Below are 27,570 nucleotides of genomic sequence, written 5' to 3' on the forward strand. Positions count from 1 at the left end.
AATCATATCTCAGGATTTTCTGGGTCAGATATATTTGTGTGCTCAGGAAAAACTTTTCTTCTGTGAGCTTCTTCTGTCTTCCTGTAAATGTGTGTAAAGTTTTTAATGTTCACAGTACTAAAAAGTTCACATTGTGCGTGTGCATAGGGGGAACAAAACTAAGAAACCCAAACATCCTTTCATTTCAAATTTACTAGTTTCATTAGTGCCTCTCGTTTCTTTGGAAAGAGGCAGGGAGCACTAGACTGCCATTCAACCCTTCCCTACCATTCCTGATCCAACAGTCTTCCATCACCTCTTGCAAATGAGAAAGAGATTTTCACTTGCAATTTCAAGCACCATCATAACCAAAGATGAGATTTCTAAAATTACACAAAGAACTAAACTGAAATTAGAGAACGCAGTGAGGTTCACTTTGAGACTGGTAATTTTGAAAATCCCACCTGAGCACAGTATCCTCTAGCCTTATTTATTCTTTCAATTTATTTTCTAAGAGTTTTATCCATGAAAAGCAATTTGTTCATACTTTTCCAGCAGTAAATGTAATATTATAAGGTTCTTGCATCTAGGCAGACCTGTGAATCCTGACAAGCTCCCTTTTTTACTAGATTATCATAATTTAGACCTTAGGGCTTCTGGCATTTGAGCACCACTGACAAAATGAAAGATGATACATTTCAAAAGTTAAGGCAAAATGTAAATCACAATGGTTCTAAATCTAGAAGGCCAAAATGCCTGGGCTGCATTTGTTATCCAATGACCAGCATATTGAAAGCATTGTATAAACACAACTATCACTGCATTAGCACATTCACAGAACATACTCAATAGGGTTTATTTAAGATGAGCCAAATTCAGAAAGCCAAGCTTGCAAAGTCTAACACTTTTGCAAGAAGCTGTATGGAGAAGTTTTGCTTTCATAATTCTGGTTTGATATTGAAGCCTTACACATTTATCACCGCACCCCCATCCAGTTCCTGTCATACAGCTGCTCGTAAGAGCAAGCCCAGCTCTTCCCGTAAGAAAACTGAACTTACTACAAAATTAAAACAAACAAAAAGAACCCTTCACACATTTTCTGGTCTTTTATAAACCTACCACATTGTTGGAAAACTAAAGATTCCAGAGCTCAGAATTTAGATTTTAAATAATTCTTTTTATCTACTTAAGAAGCAGTCTGCCCACTCTAGTTCTATCAAAACTTAAAGACGTCCAGCAATAAGAAGGGGTAAATTTTCTGTAGTTTAAACCTGAAGATTAAACCACAAGCAACGACAAAGGAAGGCCGCTAGAAAGCAGCTCTTTTATGATGAGATAAAAAGAATATTTTTGCACACACATAGTTTTAATATTTCCCCTAACTCTATCTTTTTTAAACAGTGAGTTCCTGCCTTAAAGAAAAAAATCCTTAAATAACAATGTTAGCAACAGGAGGCACCCAAAATTAATGCATCCATCTTGTGAATAATATTAACTCTACCTCATATGAAAACAACTTTGGCTAGGTTACCTCTGCTTTTCAGAAGAATTCTGCAAATCCTGCTGCTTTATGAAAGGAAGTCAATTGGAAAACTTTATTAAGTACATAGCAAAACATGGAAAAAAATGAGAATACTGACAGTGAAGCAAGGACCAAAATATCTACCTTTTCAGCCTAACAAAAAAATGTTTCATTAATGAAATCAAATCTGAAAACTGCTGGTCTACTTAAGTTATTTCACACTTCTTACATGTGAAAGAAAGTTTACCACATATACTGCATGTTATTGTATTTCACGCACTCCCCTGGGTGGCAAATGAAAAAAAAAAAAAAAAAATCAGTACTGACTGCTGTCCAGATAAGATCTGTGAGTTCCTCCAGCTGCTGGAAGGCGCAACAGGCACGCAGAGAGCGTGCCAAGCACGGGCTCTGGTGTGGGCAGGGTGACTCCCAAAGGGAAAGCACAGGGTGCTGGCAGTCCAGGAATGAACCCAAGCCAAGTTCAGACCAGGCAGAGTCTACGTGGGTGAGCATCCAGCCTCTGCTCAGGAGAACACCAAGGATGCAGCTGCAGAGGCTCCACACTCAGGTGTACCATGGGCACTTACCAGCCTGCACCTACCCCACTCTGACAGGCAAACCCAACCCAAAAGAAAAGCTTCCACCAAACCTAGAGGGATTATCTTTCTGGAGGTTGAACACTATGTCTGCTCAACAGCTGTGAATGGGGGCATCCACAACCCCCACAAAATTATTACCGCGAAGTTACTGTAAGATAGTGATACAAACACATAACTGAAGTACTATATATTTATACCGTATCAAAGCAGGCACAAAAGCACTTATTTGGCCTACAAAAAAACAACTCAAACCCCATGCTTTTATGCAAACAATAAAGAAAGTGCAGCAAGAAAAGAAACAAAAACATCTTCCAATAATATATAATTTGACAGCTTGACAGGATACTAGTATCACCCTAAGAGCTTGAAAATTGAGCACACAGCTAAGAAAAAAACCCCCAAACCTCCACATTAGAATGTTTGTTTGGCACCCACTTTGCTTCTTAATATAAACTAATTTTACCTTCCATAGAAAAGTTAGCAAGAGTGAGTCAAATGACACAGCAGTAAGGAAAGAAAGAGTAATAAAAGGCTGTGACAATTATTCAGGACTTTGGCTCAGATAAAATAAGCCAGACCAAAACAAAAACAAAACCAACCAATCAACAACAAAACGCCAAAAACCAAACCAAAACTTAATTTTATTAATTTTACCATTTTCACTACAGAGATTCCTAAAACTACAAAGCTGGAGAGCATAGTGCCATTCAAGGAAGGAGCAACAGGGATACAAGTCACAGAACTTAACCCAAGCTTTATTTACTTTTGTATTTAAGGAGACAGTTACATCCAATTTGCCACAAGTCAGCAAGATTTTACAAAACTTAAGAAATGCCAAGATACCTCCCTGAATTCTAATACATTTTTCCCTCATGGGCAACCTTTAAACATTCCTACAAAGTATTTACAATGCAGATATAGCAGCGTTGCAGGATGAAAAGCTGAAGTTCAAACTACCTAGAAACATAGTAGGACTAAAATCAAATTCCTACAGCTGAGATATGACCACCAAAATATTAAACAGTATTAAAATAAACTTTAAAAAAATTCTAAAAGCCCCAACAACTTGAAAAGCAAGGATTGCTAGAAAACTATTTAACTATTCATTGTTACTCATAATCAGCCAGCTTTAAAGAAAAGTCTATCATGTTAATGCAGACTTATTTCTGTGACTAAATCTGTACTTAGTACTGGTGTACAGACAAGATATCTTTATGGTGCACCAAGAGAGGTGGCAGCTCCACTGAGAACAGCCTGTAAGTCCCAGCTGTGTCACAGCTGTAAATCTATAACCAGAGCAATCCTGACACAGCCTGGGTACTTGACCTCCACGTGAAAACACAACAGCAACTACAGGCAAGATACAGCACAAGCAGCCACCTAAAGCAAACCTGGGCATAATTACACAACCGCCTCTTGCTAATCTCCCTTTCATGCTTTAAGGAAGGGGGAAACACAGTTATGAAAAGTAGAACTGAGCATATGACTTGTTCCTACTAACTTTAACAGACAAAACTATAAATCTAGTTTAAGTCTGTCATTGAGACAGATGACAGTGGAAAGTGAATAATTCTATTGTAAAATGCCTGTTTAAAAGAAATAGAATGAACTGCCTCCTGGAAGTACAGATTTGTCTCAAGTGCAGAGGAAACCTAAATATCTAAGTTATAGAAGTAGGACCCATATTCTCTTAATTAGAAAAACTCTATACTTTAAAGCACTAGGAAAAAACTTAACATTCTTAATCAAGAATAGCATCTAAATGTCACAAAATGAAAACTCTGCATAGTTGCTGGGTCTTAGGTAATCCCTTTGGTCGTGTTTGTACTTGAAGCAAGAGCATCTTAAGGGTTGGGCTGACTTGGTATACCTACAACAGATAAACCTGTTAACACTGCTAACATAACGAAAATCCTCCAGTCCTAGTGAGTGCCTCATGCACTTTGTGAGCGCCTACCAAGAAGTGAACACACTGTCAACACAGACAAAAGCAGGAAACAGAGGACCTCAGCTTTAAATGTTCTGGCTCCTCTTCCAGTAGCCTGGAGGATTTGCTCAAATGGTAACACCCAAGCATGAATAACAGCTTGAGTCATCCTCACGATAAATAGGAGTGGCAGGGAAGGTTTTCAAAGTGATGGGAGAGACAGTGAAGACTATAATTCACTATTCTTCCTGGTTTTTCAATTTGCCTTCAGCTGTTAAGGCAGATAAAAGTTTCAACCCTCAAAAAGAACAGCATGGTTTTCATTAAAGGCAACTCTTCAAGAGTACTAGAAAGGCAAGCATTTATTAAAGAGTGTGTGAATATATATAGCCAAAATAAAAAAGCATATAAACATAAATATATTAACATATTTTTATTATACTATGTGCTATTTTCACAAATACCCAAAAAGCAATCATCTTACAGACTCCTAAAACTGTGCCCTGTATGATAAAGGCAAAATCATGGAAGGTTTTCCAGCCACAGCTGTGACAACTGAAATGTCATAACCTTAAAAAAATTTAGAGCACTTGCAGCAGAATCAGTAAGAGCCTTTAGCACTATCACGCCGAGGAGCAGTGGTGGTCGTGACCTCTCTCATCCCACATGCTTCTGGAACATGCTCATGATGCAAGCAAAAATATATTTAGTATGTACAGACAGAAAGCCTCAAATATGTTCTCAGTTCCTTTCTGAAGGTTAAAGCTGCATACTCCTAATGTAACTTTGTCAAAAGGAGCATGGTGAGCACATGACAAGCCATCCTTTGGTGACCTTTAGCATGTTTTGTCGCCTGCAAGAAAAACCCTAGAAAATTCCATATTAAGAACCACTGCCCATTACAACTTCCAAGCCGAGACAAGATACTAGGTGCCTAAAATCCAGAAACCCACAAGACATGAGTGATGTCTGTATGAGCAATCTGAGGCCAGCAATTCCTGAGGTGCCTATCTTTACACTGGTGAAGCTCTCTCAGTAGATTGCATCCTGCCAGTGAGCATGCTTGCAGATGCTGTCCTTCTGGACACGCTCAGCACTTTTTTTGTGCCTAAGGCTGTCCCCCATTCATAAATTTGGTATTCCTGTATCTGAAGAAAGGCAGATATTAGCAGGCATGGAAGGAGTACGCCTGACACAGACTAGCTTTCCCAAGAGAAGCCAGCTGCTGTGCAGAAACAGGCACGAGTCGTGCAGCCCAGAGGGAAGAGAGCGCAGGAACGCGTGACTCATTTGCCAGCGCTGGAGTCACTCGTGGTTGAACCCGCGACTGCTTCTGGGGGTGGCAGCACAACGAGCCACAGCCTGTCCTGAGGCCTCATGGGCAAGTGGCAAAGCACAGCTTGCACCCACATAACCACACATTCTCCACTGCTAATCCATACCAGCAGCTGAAAGTAGTCTCTGAGCTGCATCATGCCCCAGATCTTGCCTAGGCATTGTCCCAAGGAGAGCTGACAAATGCCAGAACAGGCCAGGGAACACGTTACCAAGGAAACACCCCTGATGACTCTGGGGCAATACTTAAGCCCAAACTATTGTCCCTTTGAGGTCAGTAGTACAAACTCAGCCCCAAATACCCAGCCCTTGCTGTCTGGCCTTATTTGGCTACCTATCAAAAAGATTTTAGGTTCATTCTTTTAACACAACAGTAAACCACTTATCCAGCAACCTAATGTATCAAATGTTAACAGTGTGACCATTCCTACTTCTTCCTGATTTAAAAGGAATCACTTAAGATGTCAAAACAAAAGAGGATTTTAAACTGCATGTAGACACCTACCTTCAGAGAAGCTGTAGGACTTCAGACACAGCTAAGAGAAATCCCTACTGAGAAGGATTCAGCCCACAACAAAATGTATTAATTCCCCTTCCTAGATGCTTAATTACCCTCACAAGGAGAACAGAAACCTAATTTGAAATTGTACATCCAAGGAAACAGGCACTAAACATTTGAGAACAGTGAACTCCACAATAACTGGGTCCTTGTACAATCAAAGACCAGGAGATTGCACAGCTAAGCCTGTACTATTCCAAAGCACTAAGGAGCACTTGCTGACCTGTAACTGTTCACAGCTTTACCCTGACCTGGATTTGTCCAATGCTTTTTATGCAAATCTTAAACATATTATTTAATTTTTTTCCTTAATGCATGATCAAAGTAGGTCTGCTGTTATTCCAGCTCAGCAAGTTCACCATATTAATGCATTAATATATTCTTTGGGAATACATGGTTTTGAGCACGAAGGCACTCTGCTGCAGTGAGCTGCATAATTTAAAACCAACAGAAGTCTTTGGTGTGGGATGAGGTATTTAAGTATAAACACTGACTACACAATTAGTTGACAAATACTTATTGCAAACATCGAGCTATGTTAAATCAACGCTGCGTGATAAAACAATACTGCAGATTTCATTGTAAATGTTCAACTGACAATAGAAACCACAGAAAAGAAGAAGCTAAAAAAGGAGAAGCATTATGGAGCACAGTTTAGGCAACGCTACATGAAAGGTTATAAATAAAGCAAAGCACACTTGTCTACTTTTACTCATTTTAACCATTAAGAGAAGGAACTTCATGAAGCCATGTTTTTCTTGCATCAGTCATTAAAACTCCAAACACACTACAACTCCAAATCACAACATATATCAATACTGGTGTTCCTCCCTCCTAATAAAAATTAAACCACTAATTAGGACAGTACATATTAAAAAGCAGTACAACCAAAGAAGGCTACAGTGTCAAAAGCTGCAGTGCGATGCACTGCTTTAGTTTCACATCTGTTTGTTATTCACACAAAAACAAGCATGAAAACCACAGCTGAAGTTACCAGACCAAAGCAGGCTGGGAATCAAATTCCCTTTAGCCTGCCACAATGAACCCTCACTTTCTGTTCTGAGCTGTTGGAAGGTTGCAGGTGGTGATGCAGCTGACCCTCATCCCTGTTAACAGCAAGAGCTACCACATAACCTTTCCAAACTCCAGTCCCAAGAGAAATACCGCTTGGAATACTGTTCACATGGAGGAGCTAACAAGTTAACAGAACACTACGGTCTGTAGAGCTAACCAGGAGAGTGTGGAGTGCTTCTGTCTCTAACTTGCTTTACCTTCAGACAAGGCTGCGGTTGGCCTGCAGCTCCAGTGCAGAAGAAGACAACCCTTTCACTACCCTAACTCTGTACTTGTGAGGGGGCATTTGCAAGGAGCACATTCTCTAAGCAGCAGCATGAAAACCACAGTATCTTGCTTGTACCTTCCCATTCAGAGCATGTGAGCAGAATGGAAGCTGAGAGGCAAGGAAATACAGCTGGATTGCTTTTCAGATACAACAAATATACTCCATAGGCATCTACTTCCTTGAATGGAAAAACCAAAAACACCCCACAGGTATTTCACTCAAAATAGATTGAAAACTGAGAGACTTTGTGTTTGATTTGCTTGCCTGAAAACCTGTTCTTCCTTGTTTATTCCTAACAAACTTTAGCAAACAGCAACAATACTTCAGTCAAAGATGTGACATGGCTTTCTGCAAGGGAAATTCAGATATTCTGGAATTTGTTCACATAACCTTCAATTGAGATATTCAAAACAATTACTTTTTTGGGTGGCCACAAGGGAGGTCAAATTGAGAGAATTAGGGAGAAGGCTGAGCATGAACTCCCAGGTAGGCAGGTAACAAGCTATCCCTTTCATAGGAAACAGATTTTATCTATGGAAGGGTTTAAATCATATTTCAAAAAGAATGATAAAAATTAAACAAAGGCTATTCAGCACTTTTCAGTCTAAAGTAATTTCAGTTCCCTTTAAGTTACGAAATCAAAATAGCACTCAAAATACTGTGAGCACAAATTCAAAGTAAAGAATATTGTATAGTGTATTTCTATTTTGCAAATAAAAAATATGCAGCATTATTAATATATTCTAAACTGATCTCCACATAATCTTCATCTGGAAGCATCATAACTGGTAAATATTTGAGTGGTTAAATATTTACCTTCTCCTTTACGTTCGATAAAGATTTAAGAAAAAAGAAGTACTTATTCACATGATTTAGTCAGTATGTACTTGCCCCTTTTTAAAATCAAGAATTATTGAGAAGAACTTTCAACTGGTTTCCACCCTTTATTTTGTCTAGCTATAATTTTTATCTTGTTGTTGTTAAAAGAAAGGATGACCTAGAAAAGTTTCATTTCCTTCCTAAAGCACAGATGACTAAATCAGCTAGCTATGCAAAAGCCATAAACATATTCACAATGAGTAGCTAAGGAGTAATATATTATCTTCAGAAAACAGTAAAAAACAGAATCTTTTACATTCACTTGATGCAGCTTCCTAAGTCAGGTAAAGGTCAGATGCATTTTTTTTTCAGAGAAATTATACAAGGTATTTTTCCTCACAAAAGCTCTGTGACAAGTAAAACTGCAATAAATTTCAGCTATTTGGTATTAAATTGCTCAATCCTTTTAAATCTCTCATCGAAGTCATCCTTTTTAATGCAGTCAGGAGAATGAGCAATGACTGAAGCAGACAAGCCTTGTAATGAAACTCACTACCTGGGAGGGTGGAAGACACAAGAACTAAACAAAAATAGACAGCAAGTAAGTGGTGAAATCAAAGATGCATTAAGCAAATATTTGTAAATAAATGTTTCTCAGAAGTTTATATTCTTGTTTACTAAACTAGATGATGTTTTTGGGTTTTTTTGCATAAGCTTTACTCGTTCCATGCTTTTCTTCTTCATTTTAACACTTTTTTGGGGGAAAAAAAACCCCAAAAAACAAAACCACTCTCTAACCATATGAGAACACTTGAACTTTCTTGAGATTCCATCTTTCTTGGACTGTTTACAATTAACCTAAAGAAACCACTTATGGTGAGACATTGTTTAGGAGTAAGAAGAAGACATCTGGCTTTTCTCTACTCCTTTATCAAGTGTTTGGAGGTTCAGAGGTATTTACTAGTATGAACTACACTTCTCTAATTGCCTGCCTGTTCTTGAGGGAATTGCTAATTAAGCAGACACTTGCAAACCTTGTACACCATTGCATGGAGGTAATACCCAGATAAGGAATTGCAGAAGAATACAGTAAACCATTCCTTTGTTCACCAGCTAAGCCTTTCTGGGATACCTCAACAGCATCCTGAGTCAGCCATCTAAGTATTTTCTCCTGTTTCTAGTAAGTTAAACTTTTCAGGCAAAACCAGCCAACCTTCAGATGTGAGGAAGGAGTGGATGTTCTGCACTAGAGGCCTCTTGGCTTTACATTTCTAGGTAGGGCTTCAGGTCCCTTGCTGCAGTGACCCAAAGACTGAGCAAGACATTTTGGCACTTCACTACTCCTCCTCCTCCTCCCCTGAGCACTCTGCCATTTACAGCTCATGGCCCTTCCTCACCTCGTGGGCAACCAGAGGAGGCAATGGAGGCCAGCACAGAATCTTGGGGTGCCTGTCCTGGCTGCCACAGCTGCCCTCAGCTTTTAAGGAAAACCTGCTGTGCCCTCTGGTGCCAAGGTTCCAACAATAGGAGGCACTCACTGTCTGGAGCCTGGGGAGACCCAGACCAGATGATACAGAGATAAGTGAAGCAGCAGGGCCCCTGGCTACTTGTCATGCACATTTCTTTTCATCCCCTCTACTGGGCTTCTGTCCACATCCTTCTCTGGCACTAGGTGATCTTTGCAGGCCCCTTCCAGCTGAAATATTCCATGCTATTAGCACTAAATCAGTCACCCCAAACTAGTACCAAACAAGCCCCTCTAGAAACTCAAGACATTAAAATACATTCAAGCAGAGCACTCAGAAAAACTGGAATAATCCTGTGCTTGTTGATGACATTATCATTTGTTTCACAAAAGCCTGCAACACCCATGATTTTTGAAAACACAACTCTCTGGATTTTCCAGCCTGAAAGTCCAGGTCTAAATTAGATTATCCTGCATTCTTTGTTTGACTTATTGGGTAAAAGCTGGTGGATTTGGTGTACTGCTGATCAGCAAGCAAGCTTGAAGCTGGTTTGTAGAAGGTAGCAGGAGCCACTTCTTGCTTGTAGAGTCAAACCAGGTATCTTTTGTCCTCTTAAAGTTACAATTCCCAAACACCTTTTGCATGCTTGCAAGTTTCCTAAAATAGCGTCTGCCTCTTAAAATACCCCTTCCTCTCCGGAACTAAAAGGGGGGGGGGGGTTCAGTTCTAAAATGGTTCCTTTATGTCTGGTCAAAATTACCAGCCTCTATAGTCTCCTGCTTTGTGGCATAAATAGCCTATTTCTGGTTTATAAGTAGCGAACAATGAAAAGAAACAAATGTTTGATTTACTGAAATACAGCCTAAAAAAACAATCCCACCTTCCAGCATTTTATTTTAATGGCATCCAAAAATACCAAAGTGACTGAAATGCAAAGGACAATGCAAAACAATATTTTAAGTACTATTAGCAAACATATCAGAGGCCCAAAACTGAGGCCCTATTGCCAAGAAGGAATAGCAACTGGATAAAAATTAACTTTCAAATAAAAACATTGAACTCATTGCTGACTTTGGTACCAAAACACAGTTAAGGGTATTACCCTTATGATTTGTGCCAGACTAGTAAAATGATGCTGGCTTACAATCACATAAATCAGCAGACCTATGTTGACTTCTTCCTCCGGTATGCTCCCTTTTTCTAAAACCAGAAGACATGCCAAAACTAATCCAAAGGAATGGATTTGTTCTTTTAATTTATTTTTCTAGAACCAAATCTCAGCAAGACCACAATTTATTCTATAGTGCTGGGTTTGACTTCTCTTTTTCTAGTTAAGCACATTTCACAAGGGCAAATTCTACTTTAAAGTGTTACTTACAGATTGCCAAGCGAGAGACTCCATAATTCGATGTTCACAGTGTTCTAGATGCTTTATCATTTCCCGTGTTAGGCTGGGTTCCGCTCTAATAAAGCTTTCAATCACCTTGTAGAAGTCAAAAGCTTTTAAATCAAATACATTCAGAATCCATGGGAAAGACAAGTCTGTTTCAGCACTGGTACTGTCACTTTGTGAAGCATTTCCTGAAGGGAAAACAGACTAAAATTATCACATATTCTACATTCTTCAACTTTTGATGTTTTTTCCTTTTTGTATTTATTGAATCATTCCTAGCTCAGACATTTCAGTGAGTTGCTTTTTATGTTTTGGGCAGTTTTTTTGCTATTTATATTAGAATAGATAGTAATAACTACCAATAAGTAACAATGTAATTAAGGATTTGAGATTTAACTTACTGCCATAGGTAGCCATGACAACCTCAACAGCACATGCCAGAAGAGATGTGTGGAAGATGTTATCATTCAGAAGTTTGCTGAAGAGAAAGGAAGTTATTAGTACTTGACCCAAGACTTCAAATAGCAGACTTCAATAAGAAGTTAGGGGCAAGTACCTGAAATTTTGCACTGAGAGGCGCTCTTCCTCCTGAAATAAATAAATCAGACCAAATTTGTGAATATTCTTAGTAATTCTAGAGGTACTGCCAGTACTGAGATAGCAGCACTAAACTTACCGACTTCAGCATGGACTCCATTACTCTGTAATAGAGACGCACTCCAAGCTTGTACCTCTGTTAGAATGAGAAGTTCAGGAATATTACAAGAAGTTTTGACAGAATGCAACAGGCAGACTCTTGTGTTTTTACAATCCAGAACATTTCAGTTTTTGACAGAGCCACTATAAATAAGTTGCTGTCCCCAGTTCCACTGGTCAGTAACACTGGACAGGCCTCAAGGATTACTAAGGTGTGCGACTACCCCAACCACGAGAAGATTTAACCAAGTGTAACAACACCAATTGTGTTCACACTGATTCACAGCTAACAGGATAAGAAAGCAGGGCTGACAGACAGGAAGGAGACTGTCGAGTACAAACTTGGTTGGGTTTATTTTCCAAAATCCTTGTTGAAAGCACAGCTGCTCTCCTGACTTTATAAGGAAGTGAGTCACCTTTGGCAGTTTAAGGCCAAGTTAGCCTAATGAATGCAAATATACGTTTCACTTAATGCATTTTGCCCAAAAAATTTTTCCATTCTTCAGTAAAGTACTTCCAACATATTTCCACCCAATTCCTATTGCTCCTTACATATTAAGAGGAATTTCTTACATGCTATCTTTACAGTGCTTCCTCAATCTGAAAAGCATACTGTTACTTTTTACCTTTACTGATCTACAATGAATGAGGACAGTCAGTGAGTCAGGTCTCACACCAGCTAGTGCTAACTAACAGAGCTCGAGTGAGTGATATTGAACCCAAATACTTACCTGTGAGCCAATTTCAGCCCATCCCTGTCCAACTGCTTCAGCAAATTTCTTTTTGAAGATGTGGTCAAAACTTTCCACTCTCTTCAGGATGCTATCCTTAGGGTTCACTGTGCAATTCTAAAAAAGTACAGGAAACAAATTAGTGGAAGGAAAGACAAAGAAAAGGCATTTTACTTCAAAAACATATCAATGATTTAAATGATTAAAAGTCCAGCTTCCCTTTGTAACACCTTTCAATAAGGTCATTAGCATAAATAAAAATGGAGTATTTAAAAGAGTGCTGTACATCTTTCTATCTTTTCTTTCCCTTCTATACCCCCTTGCTTTTCCATTCAATACACACATAAAAGAATTTTAATATGTTGCTTAGTAACTGAAGTATTTAAGCACTTAAAAGGTTCCTCCACACAACAATTAGAGAGAAATGTTTTCTAAAATGACTGATTACGTTTAAACCAACCCAAATAAAATGTACTTTTTCAAAAACATGCATCAGATCTACAGGTGTATATTTTGCTTGAGTGGTAATTCCAAGAATCTTACACAAATCTTCTTTGTAGTCACTTACATTGAAGTACTTGATGAGAACATCTGATGGTTTATCAGCTGCTGAGTTTAAAATCATAATCAACTGCTGAATGTTATTCATTGCCGCTCTGGAAAAACACAATAAAATGCATAATAAGCATTACGGTTGGCTTGACAGTTTCCAGAAAATGAACAGCAAATCCACACACCAAAAATTTATGATTGCAGTTTTCACTCCAGTTATCAAACAAACTGTTCGGGAAAATCTACTGCACTGTAGTAACGACTATGAATTCTAACAATGCAATTTATCGACTTACTTACACATGGGTTGCGATAATTTTAATAACCAAAGAATGGCTTAACACCTAAGAAATAGCTTGATTCCTCTATGGTATTGTTACTTCCTGAATTTTTCATTGCTGTTTTTGGTTTTAAGTAGAATTTTGTGTGTTTGTGTCGCGGTTTAATGTAGTTTAGTTTTTAGTTAAGGAAAAAAAAAAAAATCCAGGAGTTACGGACGTGATTCCCTGTAAGGACCTTGGCAGCTTCCTTTGGACCTGACAGAACCAGTCAGCTGGCTAGTTTCGAATATTGACACTCTGTTAAACCACTTAAGAGAGCTGAATATGCCTGTGAAATCACATGAAAAGACGAACAAGGCCCGGGAAAAGCTCTCTGCTTCCAGCCTTTGAACAGGTGACTGGACCTTGGCGGGGCCGCTCTGCTGCGCGGCCGGGCCCTGCTCTGCTGCTGCCGAGTTCCAGCCACGGCCGGAGGGCCAGGCTGGCTCTGCTCGGCTTCGGGTGGAGCAGAGCCGGGCCCCGCTCCAGCTGTGAGCTGCCCAGCCATCCTGCTGGCACCATGGAAAAGAGAGCAGAGGCAGCCCTGCAGCCCCACGGCTGGAATTGGCCGTGGCAGGGCTGGAAAACAGCCATGCAGCCAGAGCGGCCACTGCCCGGCAGAGAGCACATCACCATCCACAGGCCCGGGCAACATACTAACTCTCTCAGTGCACAGATGAAACTTGCAGGCATCAATCCCCTCTCAAGCGACAGAAAAAGGAAAAGGTGAAGACACGTAGAGAAAACAACATGGAGACGCCAAGGTTAGTAAAGAAGGAGTCAAATCCCAGATGGAAGGAGAATGAGGAGATGCCTACGTCTTGCGCTGATATTGTCTTGTAAGGCTATGGTGAAGATATAATTGATACATCAGACTTTTTTTCCCTGCAACTCATGGAATGCTTTGGGGGGATGTAGTGTTCTAACCACAGCCATGAGCACCCAAGCAAATGTTGAAGTAACTGTGCTCCAATGAGAAGCTTGAACCGAGAAAGATGAAAAATATGAGAAACCTTGCCCCAGGATAGAAGAAGAAAACCTCTGTTCCCAGAGATAAAACAAGAGAACTTTTTATTTCTATACCAGAACAGCTTATTCTTAAAATTGTACCCCAACAAGCTGAAATGCCCCATGATGGTAGCCGTGGGGAGACTACCAAACCATGGGAGGGGACTTCACGGTTGCAGATTTTCCAGGCAGCTGCTATTTGTGAAAATTAAAACCGCAAGAGAACTGTTTCTTGTGGAAAAGTCTCCATGGCATGGCAAGAGAGACTCCTCCCCTTAAGTGAACTGAAAAAAAAAAGACTATTTTAGAGGTGGTATATTCACTGAAAGTTCCAGGTTTTGTCTCTTTACATTGTTAGTGGGAAAGGAAAGAAGAGTTGGGGAAGGAGAAGTGTTCTGAACATTTATGAAGGTTTATTCTGATTTCTTTTTTTTTAGTTCTGTTAATAAAGTTTTCTGTATACCCTTTAGAGTTTTAAGCCTGCTTTGCTCTCCTCCTAATCCTTATCTCACAGCTGAAAATGAGTAAATAATTCTAATGGGTGCACTGACGTTTGGCTGGCCCACTAGAGTTTGTCTGTTTCAAATTTCTATATCATTTAACCTCAATTTGGCTCTCATCACCAGTCAAGTAAGTGGAAACCCAACAAAAATGCATTCAATCATTACAACAGAATGCATTTTTCTTTAAGCTACTTTTTACAAAGTATTGGTAAAAATCACTTCTGCCACAACTCTTCTAATGATAAGGAAAAGCATAAGAACACTGGAAAAACATAAAATGAAAACATACAAACCCCTTCTCATTATACTCATAACTAATACTTACACCCTTTTTATATAATAACTTTCACATAAATGACCAGATGCAAATCCACTGATAAAAATTACTACATTCTCTGCAGTTTCAAGGGGCTTTAAAGCAGATTCTATGAATCTAGGTTCAGAAATATGGCACTGTAAGGCAACTCAAAGGAATAAGCACGGTGCTTTCAGCTTATACTAAACAGGGTACTTAATACAATATTTAATCAGGGAGAGATAAGGATACACTTTCCACTCTAAGCTGGTGATCAAACCTTTGCTGCCATCTACTGACACTTCTTTGGCTTCATGAAAAACAGTTAACTGCAGCCCAAAATCATTACTGGTGAACAGGCCTTCACATGAATTGCCTTAAATAGCAACAGTTTTGGAAAAATCAGAGCAAAGCCCAAGTGAGAATGGAAAGAATCTAAACATCACTAGACTTTTTCTCAAGAACAAAGTTGGTTTAGCACATTTCAAATTTTTAGCAATGCAGAAACTTCATACTCCTGGACTCTCCTGATGTCAAGAACTTTAAGGAAGCATCTTTGCCATCTTTGTGTCTACCATAAATAAAAAAGTATCAGTGATCAGACTTACAGTATCATTTATGGCGAAAAAAAACCAACAAAAACAAGGCCACAGTTCCTTAAAAATTAAAAAAAGACTACTCTAAAGATGAATATTTTTAGCTATGATATTAAACAAAAGAAGACATTTAAGAGAAAAACTCATACCGAACAGGAGTCTGTGGAAGTATAACACTGATTTCCTCATCTGGATTGTTTTTTAGTGGTGTCCTCTCCAACTGTGAGCTACAGAAATGGAAAACAAACTTATCAAAGACTAATACAATTCAAAAGACATTGTTTTCTATAAAGACTTATTAATCTGAAGAGAAAAATATGTTACAGGTTTTTAGAAGATCTAGATGTCCAATTACTCCAGTTGTTTAAATTCCCAAGTAGATCTGCTTTGAGCAGGATGTTGGACTAAACAACCTCCAAAGTTTCCTTCCAAGCTTTTTTTCTATTCTAGAATTCTATTTACAAACAGGTTAATTTATATGCAGAGATGGTATAAGTTGCATTTTAATCCCATTTTAAATTAGTATATTTTCATGGCATAGATAAATTCAGACTCACATGGTGAGCTCACATTAAATTACAGAGATATTGAATTGTCAGCAACCACTAGCATATAAGAGTAGAACTGAAAAAAAAAATTAAATCAAACAATCATAGAATGGTTAGGGTTGGAAGGGACCTTAGAAGGCCATCTAGTCCCATCCACCTTCAATGATCAAGGACATCTTCAACTAAATGGGGGTCCTCAGAGCCCTGTCCAGCTTAACCTTGAATGTTCCCAGGACGGGGCATCCACCACCCAAGCCATTCAGTGCCAGCTGATCCAGAGCCATAACACCACCTCTGGGCAAGCTAGCATGACATGCCTCCTCCTCAGCTTTCCCTGGATGAAAAGGGCCTTGCACAGAGGAAGAGCCAGAGCAGAGCTTCCAAATCATTTTAGGCAGTCACAGTCATATGTTCCCTCATTATTTAAGTGATGATGTAAAGCAAGGCTGGTGATGCCAGAAACACCTTAGCTGAACTACAAAGCTAGCAGGTCAACAGGACAGGGAGATCTCCATTTATAACACAAGGGGGCAGAGAGCAACGCAAGTTTGCGCTCTCTGTTATGAAATGAAAGCAGTAAATGGAAATATTACCATGCAATGACATCAGGCTGCAGAGTCTCATCATGATTCAGAAATAGTCTCGCGTCTATATCTTTGTTCTTGAGATACAGCTCGTCATACTGTTTCAAGATAACTTCAACCTCAAAAAGACATTGAAAAAACCCTGATTTTATTTTACAGGAACAAGTTTCACAATCTACTGAATAACGTAAGTTATTCCTACCTCATGATTCCAATGGTGAAATGCTAAAAGAATTACTGAAACATACGCAGAGGGAAATTACTGTTTGTAAGAGAAAACAATCCAAGATGATAAGAATTTTTTTGCAAAATGTAGGTCTTGACACTGTAAAAATAGCTAGATTAGAAAACAGACCTGCAAACCAAACTAACATTTCCACATTTTTAAATCTTTTCTTCTAGAAAAAGGGGTGTCTCCAAGAGCAGGAAATGTAAAATGCTTGCTCTTAGAACAGCTGTTGGGCAATTGGCTCAGTCCCTGTCTTTGTGGGTTTGGACAACAAGGCCTAAACTCAAACCTTTTTTTTTCCTCAGTAGAAGTTTCCTCATTTTATATTAATATATTTGCACTGGAGTAGACATGCCTATTGCTACAAAAATATACTTATTTCATAGCCACACTGTAGCTTTTTAATAACTGTTAAAAGTTTCTTAATTGACTAAATCCCAGAATGATCCGACTTCACTTAGCATGGATAAGTTTACTGAGTTTTTCTGAATGTTTTTTAATTACTTCTTTTTATTTTTACTTTGAGTGACTAACATTAACTGGAAGTCTGCAATTTTTTTTATCTGGCCCTCCAAATCTGCTGCTGTGCTCATGCAGAAGTGTGCAGCCACCTCAACTATCTGCTCCCTGAGCCCTTGGATTTATTAAATGATGCTGTGCTCTGGCAAACTCCTGCTAGAAAAACAGGCAACAATGCATATGAACCCAAATTAGTCCCCTCTCAGTCTCAAGAGAGAGAAAGCTGCAAATACATCCTACGCAGCTTTGCTCCTTACCCTCTTCTTTACCTTTGCCAAATGGATTTGCTCCAATCTGATTTCACAATTAAAACTTTGAGATTAGGCCTATTAAACCAAAGACTATATTTCAATTCTCATTGTCACTATACTTTTTTTTAAACTTAATTATATATTCATTTTTTGTTATCTTCTTAATGGCTTATGCATTCTTTTCATCTAAAATATTTAAGTATTTCATAAATTTCTAAATAAATCAGCAGCTCTTAGACAGGATGGCTGTACTAAGCTAACTTGGAAGAAACCTTCAGTCAAAAATAAGAGTTCTGTATCAATCTATTCATTAATGCATAATGCCTGACCAGTAAACACATGGGAAAGACAAGCAAAATACCAACATTAAGCCTCAAAAGCTTTTCTTGCTCTGGAAGGAACATCAAAATTTTTCAAAAGCTCGGTGTTTTTTTATCAAAGTCAATGTAAATGTACCACATTACTAGCTATTGTACTGATGATCTCATTCATGATTTTTGGTTAGCTGATTACATGTATGAACCAATTACCTCTGAAATACAGCTCTAACTTTCTGTGCTGGCACTCAAGGTTAAGGAGCAAAGATCATGTTTTTTCTTCCAATGCATCCTTTTGTAAAAGTGTCACCAGCAAGTCATATGCTAATAATTTTGATATCGTGCTTAAATTGATCAGCCTTGGATGAAAATCCTCTGATTTGAGAATAAGCTGTATAATGACCTTTATCTGGAAGTTCATATAGGGTTTCCCAACTATACATACACAAATAAATTAAAAAGTCTAAACAGGCTACTGATATCCTGGAATTAATTTAGGAAGAGATTAAGATCTTCAGTGAGTCCTGTACTTTGTTCCCCACCCAGCACACTATGACACTGAACAGATGATATATTTGATTGAACCCTGCAGACTCATTGCTCTGATCAGCTTCAGAGCTGCTTATTTTCAGGTTATCACATCTATTGGTGACACACAGCTAAACTTACACTTTTAATAATGATGAATGTAAACACACTGCAAGAAGTTACCTATTAAAATGCACTCTGGATGCAGTTGCATAGAGGGAGAGTCTGCTGCATCCAGGCAACAGCTCAGCAAGATGAAAGTAATTTTGCACAGACACAGCAGTCCAAACTCTGCCAAGTTGTGAAACTGAGACTAATCTTCAGGCTATCTTTCCAACAACACTACAATAACATGTCTCATTTATATTTAAATTAAGGTGTGTAATATAAGACTTTAAGCATTTATAGTGACTTCAGAGACCTAGTATTGTAATAGTTGTATATTAGATGAATGGCCTTACCAAGGTCATGGATATGCAACTCTTACTTTTGCTTGGAGCAAAAGCTTTTTGCTTTGAGCATAGCCTCAGGAGATTAATTTATTAAATTCAAAAGTATAAGCTAAATATACTTTATGAATACTGGAACCCCTGCTAGCCCACATTCCTAAAAAACAGTTCATTTTGCTACATGATTTTAGAAGAACCTATTAGAACTCCACCAATGGGTAAAGGGTATCTTAAGCAATTTGGCTCGAAGTAAAACACAGTTGAGCTGCCTCTACTGGGTTTGCATGGGAAGGTTTTGGTAACCGGAGGGGTCACAGGGGTGGCTTCTGTGAGATGCTGCTAGAAGCTTTGTCCATGTCCACCAGAGCCAATCCTGACAGCTCCAGGACTGACCCTTTCTATTGGTCAAGGCAGGGCCAATCAAGAGTTATAGTAGTGCCTCTGTGATAACGTATTTTTGAAGGGAAAAAAGTTATTACACAGAAATAACTGCTGTCTGAGAAAAGAGGTGTGGAAGTATGTGAAAGGAGCAGTTCTGCAGACACCGAGGTCATTGCAGAAGGAGGGGCAGGAAGTGCTCCAGGTGCCAGAGCTGGGATTCCCCTGCAGCCCAGGGTGCAGACCATGGTGAGGCAGGATGTGCCCCTGCAGCCCAGGGAGGTCCATGGGGATTCAGAGATCCACCCACAGCCTGTGGAGGAGGTGGGTGCCTGAGAGAGGCTGTGACCCCGTGGGAGGCCCGTGCTGGAGCAGGGTCCTGGCAGGGACTTGCAGACCCATGGAGAGGGAGCCCACACTGGAGCAGGTTTCCTGGTAGGACTTGTGACCCTTGGGGGGACCCACACTGGAGTAGTTTGTGAAGAACTGTTGCCTGCGGAATGGACTCATGTTGGAGAATTCATGGAGGATGTTCTCCTGTAGGAAGGACCCCCCACTGTGCAGTGGCAGGAACATGTGATAAACTTACTCCCCATCTCCTGGCACTGCTGATGGGGAGCAGGTTGAGCCTGGGAGGGAGGCAGGGGTGGGGGGAAGGTGTTTTTAACATTTATTTTACTTTTTACTATCCTGCTCTGATTTTGCTTGCAATAAATTCAACTAACATCCCTAAGCTGAGTCTGTTTTGCCAGTGGTGGTATTAGGTGAGCAATCTAAACTCATGAACCTTTTGCTATATTTTCTCTCCCCATTCTGCTGCAGAGAGGAGTTAAAAGAGAGAGGCTTAGGTGGGTTCCTGGCACCCAGCCAGGGTCTGTCCACCACAATGTCTTAAATTCCTCCACTTACCTCTGGTAGTCCATTTGAAGCTACAATACCAGCAGAATTCAAGAAAGGAATGAAGCTTGTGAAATACACATTTTTGACCTTAAAAAAAAAAAGGAAAAAATGTAACATTAGCAAGGTAGAGAGTCAGCCATCCATACACTGCTTCTGCATCTTTAAATCAAGAAACTGAGACAGTTCTGTAATGCACTGTGGTTTGTTTTCAATAAAGCAAGAACAAAACTTGCTATACATCCAAAACACAGTGATATGTAAGCATGCAAATACAATCCTTTGCTGGAATACTAAGTGATTAAACTGGAAAAGAACTACACTCTTTCCAGCTCTCTCACATTTCTGCTTCCATCATCCATTTGGATATTCAAAAATCAGTCCTTTTTACACAGAAATAGATTTAACAGCAGAGGGAAAGGTGAATGGGGTCTTTTAAGATTTTCCACAGAAGGAATGTGCTTTTTGCATATATTTTCTCATCATGGGGTGCAGCTGTGAAACTCCATCAGAGCAGCCCTACATCCATATGCTACATGCTGTGATCAGCCTGTAACTTCATATTGTATTCTTCACAAATCAGTTACCCCGGCAAAATTATCACCCAGACCAAATGGCTTGTTTTGGCTGGTTTTTGTTTGTTTTTTACATGACTGACTAGAGAAACTATAAAATGGTAAAATACCTTCACTACTGAAGGTAGCTACTTGACAGAATAGTTAACCTGGCCCAAATAATGACACTTTATAAAAAGACCATTTAAATAAACACATATTCCAGATGGAGTCTAGCAGCAAGTTCTATCAGACTTTGAAGTGCAGGCATTACCTCATCTAAATTACAATCATGCTCTTTACAAAGGATTTCGATAATTTTTGTGTCGGTATCAAGCTGCTTTGCAGTACGTGAACTCCTGTTCTGACCTCTTCTTGGAGTGCGAGCTGAACCATTTACAGTCACTGCAGACACAGAAGACTCTGGAAAAATATTCAGAACCATCACAAAGTCAGAGCCATCTTAAGAAAGAAGAAATTCAAGTTATTAAACCTAGAAGATTCTACTTCTTATATACTTTTTTCAGGTCTTCCCCTTAAATATATTTTCTTTCTCATCCGTTCAGCTAGGTAAGAAATCTTCCTTACAGAACATCTATACGAAAAGAAAGTTAATTTTTAAATTTCTGTATCAGTATTTGGACATTTTGTTTTTAAAAAACTACTCTACACAGAATGAAACAGCACTTTCTGCAAGTAGCTTTAACTGAGAATCTGTTTTGCAAATCTAGGAAAGCCTTATCGTTTCACAGATGAGTAACTATTTTTTCTATTTTTAAAGAAGTATAAAACAAGAAGCTGAAGGACAATAAATCAGTGCAGGACTTAAGTGATGGTGGGAACCTGGAATATGGTCCTGGAGGGAATTCCTCCTTTCCCCAAATACCCCCAGACACACAAGCAGAAACAAACAAGTCCACCTAGAAGAACGTATCAAAAAAACTTAATACTGTGAGGTAAAAATATTTTATTTTGTTAAACTCAAAATAGATGGTTTAAATATGTGAATTATAGTAATAACATACATAAATATGATTAAATATTGTTGGTTTAAACCTGACACTGTAATCAGCATGCTGTTCTCACCTGTAACTTCATCTGCACTTGACAACTGTTCTGAGAAACTCTGACAAACTACACTGCAGAGGTGGCTGCATCACAGTCCCCTCAGTGTTAGTCAGATCATAAAGCTTGGCATCATTTATCACAACATGAAGCCTCTTGGTCACAAGGGTTTGAACAATACATTGTGTAATTTTCTCAAAGAATGCAGAGCAGTTTGACAGCTCATACAGAGCTTCACATTAGAAACCCAGTGCTTTGCACTCAGGACAGTGATACTCATATCTGCAAATTAATCTCAAGTGGCAGAATTTTTTTTTCAAGATCTGATGCACAGAACCAAACTGTTTCTAAAAAATTAACTCCTATTCTGCATGGTTTCACTACGAAAAAATAAATCAGTGTGAACACAGAATTCAAAACCAGGTAGTTTCAATTAAGTGGTTTTTGAAAAGGATCTGCTTTATAACACCTGAAATAAGCAGCAGCATATATGTCTGTCCTACTAGGAATGACAAATTTAAATTCAAAATAGTACTGGAGGAAAGCAGGGATCTGCTTGTCCTAAGTCCATCCTTTATTCACATTAGAATAAGACTAAGGTTATTTTTTCTTACCTGCAACAAATAATCAATCACTAGGTCAGATAAATGTCTCCAAAATACAGAATTTAAAGAATATAGTAGTGAATAACTTATCTATTGTATGACATTACAACCTAGGTAGATGTTTAGTTGCCAAAGAAAGAAATAAAGCAAATATATTTAGGCTAAATATACTAGGGTTGCATCTTAACCCACCAGAGGATAAACTAAAAAACTGAGTCACATCCTGTGGCTTCAAATATTTCAGTGTATTAATTCCATAGCTTGCTGAAGAAAATACTTAACACAAATAGAATTCTACCTTTGAAAGTATTTATAAATATTTACTTTCTCTAACCTTTTAGTGAGGTTTTCCATGTTTTAGATTTAAAAACTTAATGGGTAAAAGCTTACTGCTGAATAGAAGTTTTTATAGAGAAGACCCATTATATTTTTACTTAAAATAGTGACACTTGCAATAGTAAACAGGATGCAATAAAAGCAAAGCTGTCTACATTTTACATCTACTCTTTTATTTTGAGCTGCTATCCAGTGTATATTTGTTTTAAATATCTGTATAGTCCAGTATCTTGTACATTTCTGCTGTTGTCATACTGTTAAACATCAATAAAGTAAGAGTCCAACACATCAATAAAGTAAGATACCACCACATTTTCCTTTTGTAACACAAGACAAACCTAGATAATAGTTCTCAGTTATAATCTACCCAGAACCTGAATTCTTTTACCAAATTAGACCTGCTGTTTTAACAAATCCCTAAACAACTGGTATAGGGAAAGGACATAGCAAAAATTATATTAAATATACTGCCACATTCAGGTAACTGAATTCAAGTTCACTATCATGTAAATTTAACTAAAACAAAAAAAAATGCATTTCAATAAGCTTAAAAAGTTTAATTATGTTAATTATGAATACTAGTATGGCTAATAGAAATATAATAAATTTATTTTCTGCTTCAATGAAAAAAAAAATTCTTACTGTATGGTTCCTTGAGCATAGCAGGAGGTGACAGTTTGATAAAATAATCTAAGACACAGAGCAACAACTGGAAAGAAATCACCAGGTCATCTTCCACTTGCAACACTTTACCTGCAAATATTTAAAAGGGTAAAGAAAACCTTTTTGAGAATGGCTAACTTAATTCTAAAAGTAATTTTGCAAAACAAACATTTGGAAGTTCATATAGTAAAACACTACCACAAGAATTCAGGAAGCATCATACAGGATGCCAGTGCTCTTCAAAGGCTATTGATTTTATAACTCATGGCGCTTCAGTTCATGGCTTTAGAGACAGCATACACACAAACAAAATTACTGTGTACAAAATCCTGCCCTCAGAGCTCAGCCCTGATTCTTCTCTTTACTGTAAAAGAATAACCTCTTACTTCCACGTAATCCCTCCCTGCTTTCTTTTTCTGTGGTCTCATGCAAGCTTTTTGAAAGCTGTTAAATATTCAGAAAGCAGGAGCTGCTAGCATACAGTGAAGAGAAATTCAAAACATGCTATCACACTGTAGGCTCAGCCTGTCAAATTTTTATGAAATTACTTAAAAGTCACACAAGTAATAGCATGATGAGCACTTTCAGAGCTGCATTATTCCAGTTTTTCCCAAATTATGACTCGTATGCCAGAGAAGATCTACAGGGTCATCCCAAGATAGCCTGCATTGCCACGCAAAATTCAGGAAGCCGATAGTGGTTTTGAACAGGTACAGATCTACCTGTGCTCTACTTACATGTGCAACTTTTGTATTTATTTTCCATCAGAAGTAGCAAGCATCACCCAGGCTCTTCTGAAGCTCCACCTATTTTCTAGTAAATTTCAGCTTTCTTTGTTCTCAAGAAAAGCCCGGCTAAAAAACCTTTTGTGAGTTTTGCTTTATGCTTACACTTCGAGAATTCTAGTGACAAAGCTCCAAAAAAACTCAGCTGATCCAAGTCTGATTTTGATATCAGAGATGCATACACTTCACTGATAACAGACACCTGCAGTAAGCAGCACTTGAGAGACATGATTCACTCCTTTTAGTAGGAGTACAATGAGACAGGAACTCCATGGACTACTACAAATGCTTCATCACTCAACACTAACTGTAACTTACAACTTTTCAAGAAAGATTTGTAGCATTCAAAGGACATGCTTTCAGAAACTTACTATAATACCTTAAAATTAAATTTGTTTTATTAAATATAATTTATAATATATATAAGCTTATTTTTGAAAATACGCCAGTTTTTTAAGCTAATTATCTATTATTAAAATGCTGGCAGACTACAAAGCACCTCAGAATAGAGTTAAATCCAGAACAGCAAGCTTTAAAGTAAAAGAAAAAAAATAGAAATTTTAGAAAGCTTAAGTATATGTTTATATACAGAAAGTGTATCAGTGAGAAGAACAGCCAAATTGTATATAAAGAAATATTATTGAGCAGTTACAAAAGCCAGGCAATCAAAATGTTTTGGGTCTGTACAATACTTATTTGTAATAAGGATACTAGTCTCATCCTGGACATGTAAAACAAACAAACTCAATTCAAAAATATTCATCAAAATTACTGTGTTTAAACCAAAACTCACCTTTTGCCAGCAAAAAAGTAATCCAGTAATTTTTTAGGACTAATACAGAACTGAGTTCAGCAGAAATCCTGCAGGGAAATAAAAATACTTTGCATTGATAGCTCTGTAATAATTTAAACTACAATGTTTGAAAACATGCTTCTGTCCATGGAACTATTTAACAACACACAACATTTCCCATGGAGTTAAGTTTACTAAAAATCTCATCCCATTCCCTCTGCAATTATGACTACACATTTGAAAAACTGAAGCCCCTGTAAAGCCATTCAAGAATCAGGAAACAGCTGTATCATCCTCGGAAAAGAAACTGAATGTAGACAATTCAGCTGCTCTGAGCTGTCTTCTCTTGTGTCTTTCACTAATGCCCTGCTCCCCAGCCACAGCATGAACTCAAGCTCAGTGGGGAGCTCTTAAGGCATCTTTTAGTACACTCATTTGTTGCTGTGATTAGGAAGCTCACTCTCCATCCCAAAGTTTATTTCCACCATGCCAAGACATATGCCATTGGGTGGCAATACTTCATGGATGAGGGATAGGTATATAAAAATATATATAAATGCAATATGATACATATCTACTTATATATATATACATACATACACACTATATATTTTTATAAGAATATCTTATATAATATACATAACGTGTATAGATCACATATATAGAGATATATTTGCAATATATATATAATTTCTGCATTTCCCATCATCTCACTGAAATTCAAAGTCCACACTAAATCTAAAGTAAACACACAGCATACTACAACTCAGGCCAGTCCTGAAGGGTTAAAAGATAACATGTCATCATGTTTTACATCTTACTTGACAAACACAATTTAGGAAAATCAAACTTACTCACTACTAGGTTGTTCCAGATAAATAAGGCCACAAGTCCTAGAAAACCAAAATAAATTATTATTTTTGAACATGCTTCTGCAAGAAAACTATGCAATATCTTTGACTTGAATGCAGTTAAAAAAGAGACCAGATCACAAAACATTTTTCTAACTTAAAAAAAAAAGCTGACTCAACAGTTAACAACAGATCAACTACAGCCCTGCCAAGCCTGAAATAATGTTGTTGTTTGCAAATTTATGTCTAAGCTTAGACAGCAAAACAATTTTAACTTGGTATAATAAAATTGCTTTCTTTCAGAAAGAAAGATTTGTACATACATTGCTACTCAGTCTCTTGTACAACACAGCAAAGTGTGCTACAGCTGCACAAAACACACCATAAAGGGTATTTAAAAATCTTTAGTATTTCTTCAGTGTCACTGCAAGCCTTGTGGAGTAATGTTGCTTCCCAATTATTCTAGGTACATACCATTTCAAAAAAAAAATTCAGTTTATGCAAAACCAAACTAGGATATATATGCCTTCATTCTACAAACTACCAAAGGATGATCTACTACCCCTTTCAAAGATTATTTAAGAGATATTTGAGAGTCTTTTGTGAATCGGAAAGCAAAATGTTAAATAAAAAAAAAATATTTAGATAGTAAACCAATCCTCTTTATATCTGTAAAAAGTTTAAAGTGAGTAGTAATCACTTGTCATGCTACTCTTACTACTGTTTGTACTGCAACAAGGGGGTTGTTTAACAGCATTGTGATAGTTATGGAATGAAACGTAAGAGGTGTTTATTTAATGCATGTAAACAGCTCAATTTCACTGTTCTGCAAATATTAGCCCACACAGTTTAAATGGGCTCCTATAACACAGAGTTTGAAAAATTCAAATACTTAAATGTTGACAGACAAAGAAATCAATTTCAAAATGAAAAAGCATACACTACCTTTCAAACTTGTGGTATAGTGCAAATAATACATCGTATTTCTTTTTCAGCCTTGATACAGTGCTATCAACTTTAGTGCTTACAGTATCCATGTTAACATCCACCTCTTTCAGAAACTGAAAAAATGTGCATACACTGAAAAAAGGAAAAAAAAAAAGACATATTACCATAACTTGTGAAAACAAGTATTCTGAAATAGCTCTTAAAAAAGAGAGAAAATAAAAACACATCTCCATGAAAACCCATTTCTTACTTCACTAGACTCCAGCACGTTCTTACTACTATTACCAGTGACTGAACCCTTGCCTTGGGAAACATTACTTGTTTACCTTGAGCCCCACCTTTACATTTTCCAGACAGCAGGAATACTTTTCAGAGGTATCTCACGATACAGGCTCTACTACAGAAGGAAACTTTTCTTGCCTAGCACAGATACTATCTCTGGAGGTCAGAATTTGCTAACTAGACACACCTTTGCTCTTGTGCTGCTGGTAATACCACAAATATCCAACACACACCTCTCAGCTCTCCTGTTCTGCTTTAGAAACACTCCAACTACTCTAAGAACGTGAACCTTGGCTCCATCCATGCTAAAGAAAAACCTAGGTATGAAAACTGAGATTAATGCGTT

The 27,570-nt window shown here is 38.0% G+C and overlaps 1 protein-coding gene across 1 annotated transcript in view; it reads right to left on the bottom strand.

The window, feature by feature from the left end:
* RB1 (RB transcriptional corepressor 1) overlaps nucleotides 1-27,570 on the bottom strand; it is a 71,778-nt gene that overhangs the window by 32,686 nt on the left and 11,522 nt on the right. Inside the window, exons 3-16 of the mRNA XM_041466900.1 lie at nucleotides 26,940-27,074; nucleotides 25,998-26,036; nucleotides 25,144-25,211; nucleotides 23,545-23,655; nucleotides 21,171-21,319; nucleotides 20,355-20,432; nucleotides 16,784-16,893; nucleotides 15,792-15,869; nucleotides 12,937-13,024; nucleotides 12,369-12,485; nucleotides 11,618-11,674; nucleotides 11,498-11,529; nucleotides 11,343-11,419; nucleotides 10,927-11,129 (exon numbers count right to left, since the gene is read on the bottom strand). Of these exons, the coding sequence (XP_041322834.1) occupies nucleotides 10,927-11,129; nucleotides 11,343-11,419; nucleotides 11,498-11,529; nucleotides 11,618-11,674; nucleotides 12,369-12,485; nucleotides 12,937-13,024; nucleotides 15,792-15,869; nucleotides 16,784-16,893; nucleotides 20,355-20,432; nucleotides 21,171-21,319; nucleotides 23,545-23,655; nucleotides 25,144-25,211; nucleotides 25,998-26,036; nucleotides 26,940-27,074 (1,342 nt within the window). The remainder of the gene's footprint in view (nucleotides 1-10,926; nucleotides 11,130-11,342; nucleotides 11,420-11,497; nucleotides 11,530-11,617; nucleotides 11,675-12,368; nucleotides 12,486-12,936; nucleotides 13,025-15,791; nucleotides 15,870-16,783; nucleotides 16,894-20,354; nucleotides 20,433-21,170; nucleotides 21,320-23,544; nucleotides 23,656-25,143; nucleotides 25,212-25,997; nucleotides 26,037-26,939; nucleotides 27,075-27,570) is intronic.

The sequence above is a fragment of the Pyrgilauda ruficollis genome, unplaced genomic scaffold (genome assembly GCF_017590135.1).
Source record: "Pyrgilauda ruficollis isolate IOZ18807 unplaced genomic scaffold, ASM1759013v1 scaffold20, whole genome shotgun sequence".
NCBI classification, from domain to species: Eukaryota; Metazoa; Chordata; class Aves; order Passeriformes; family Passeridae; genus Pyrgilauda; species Pyrgilauda ruficollis.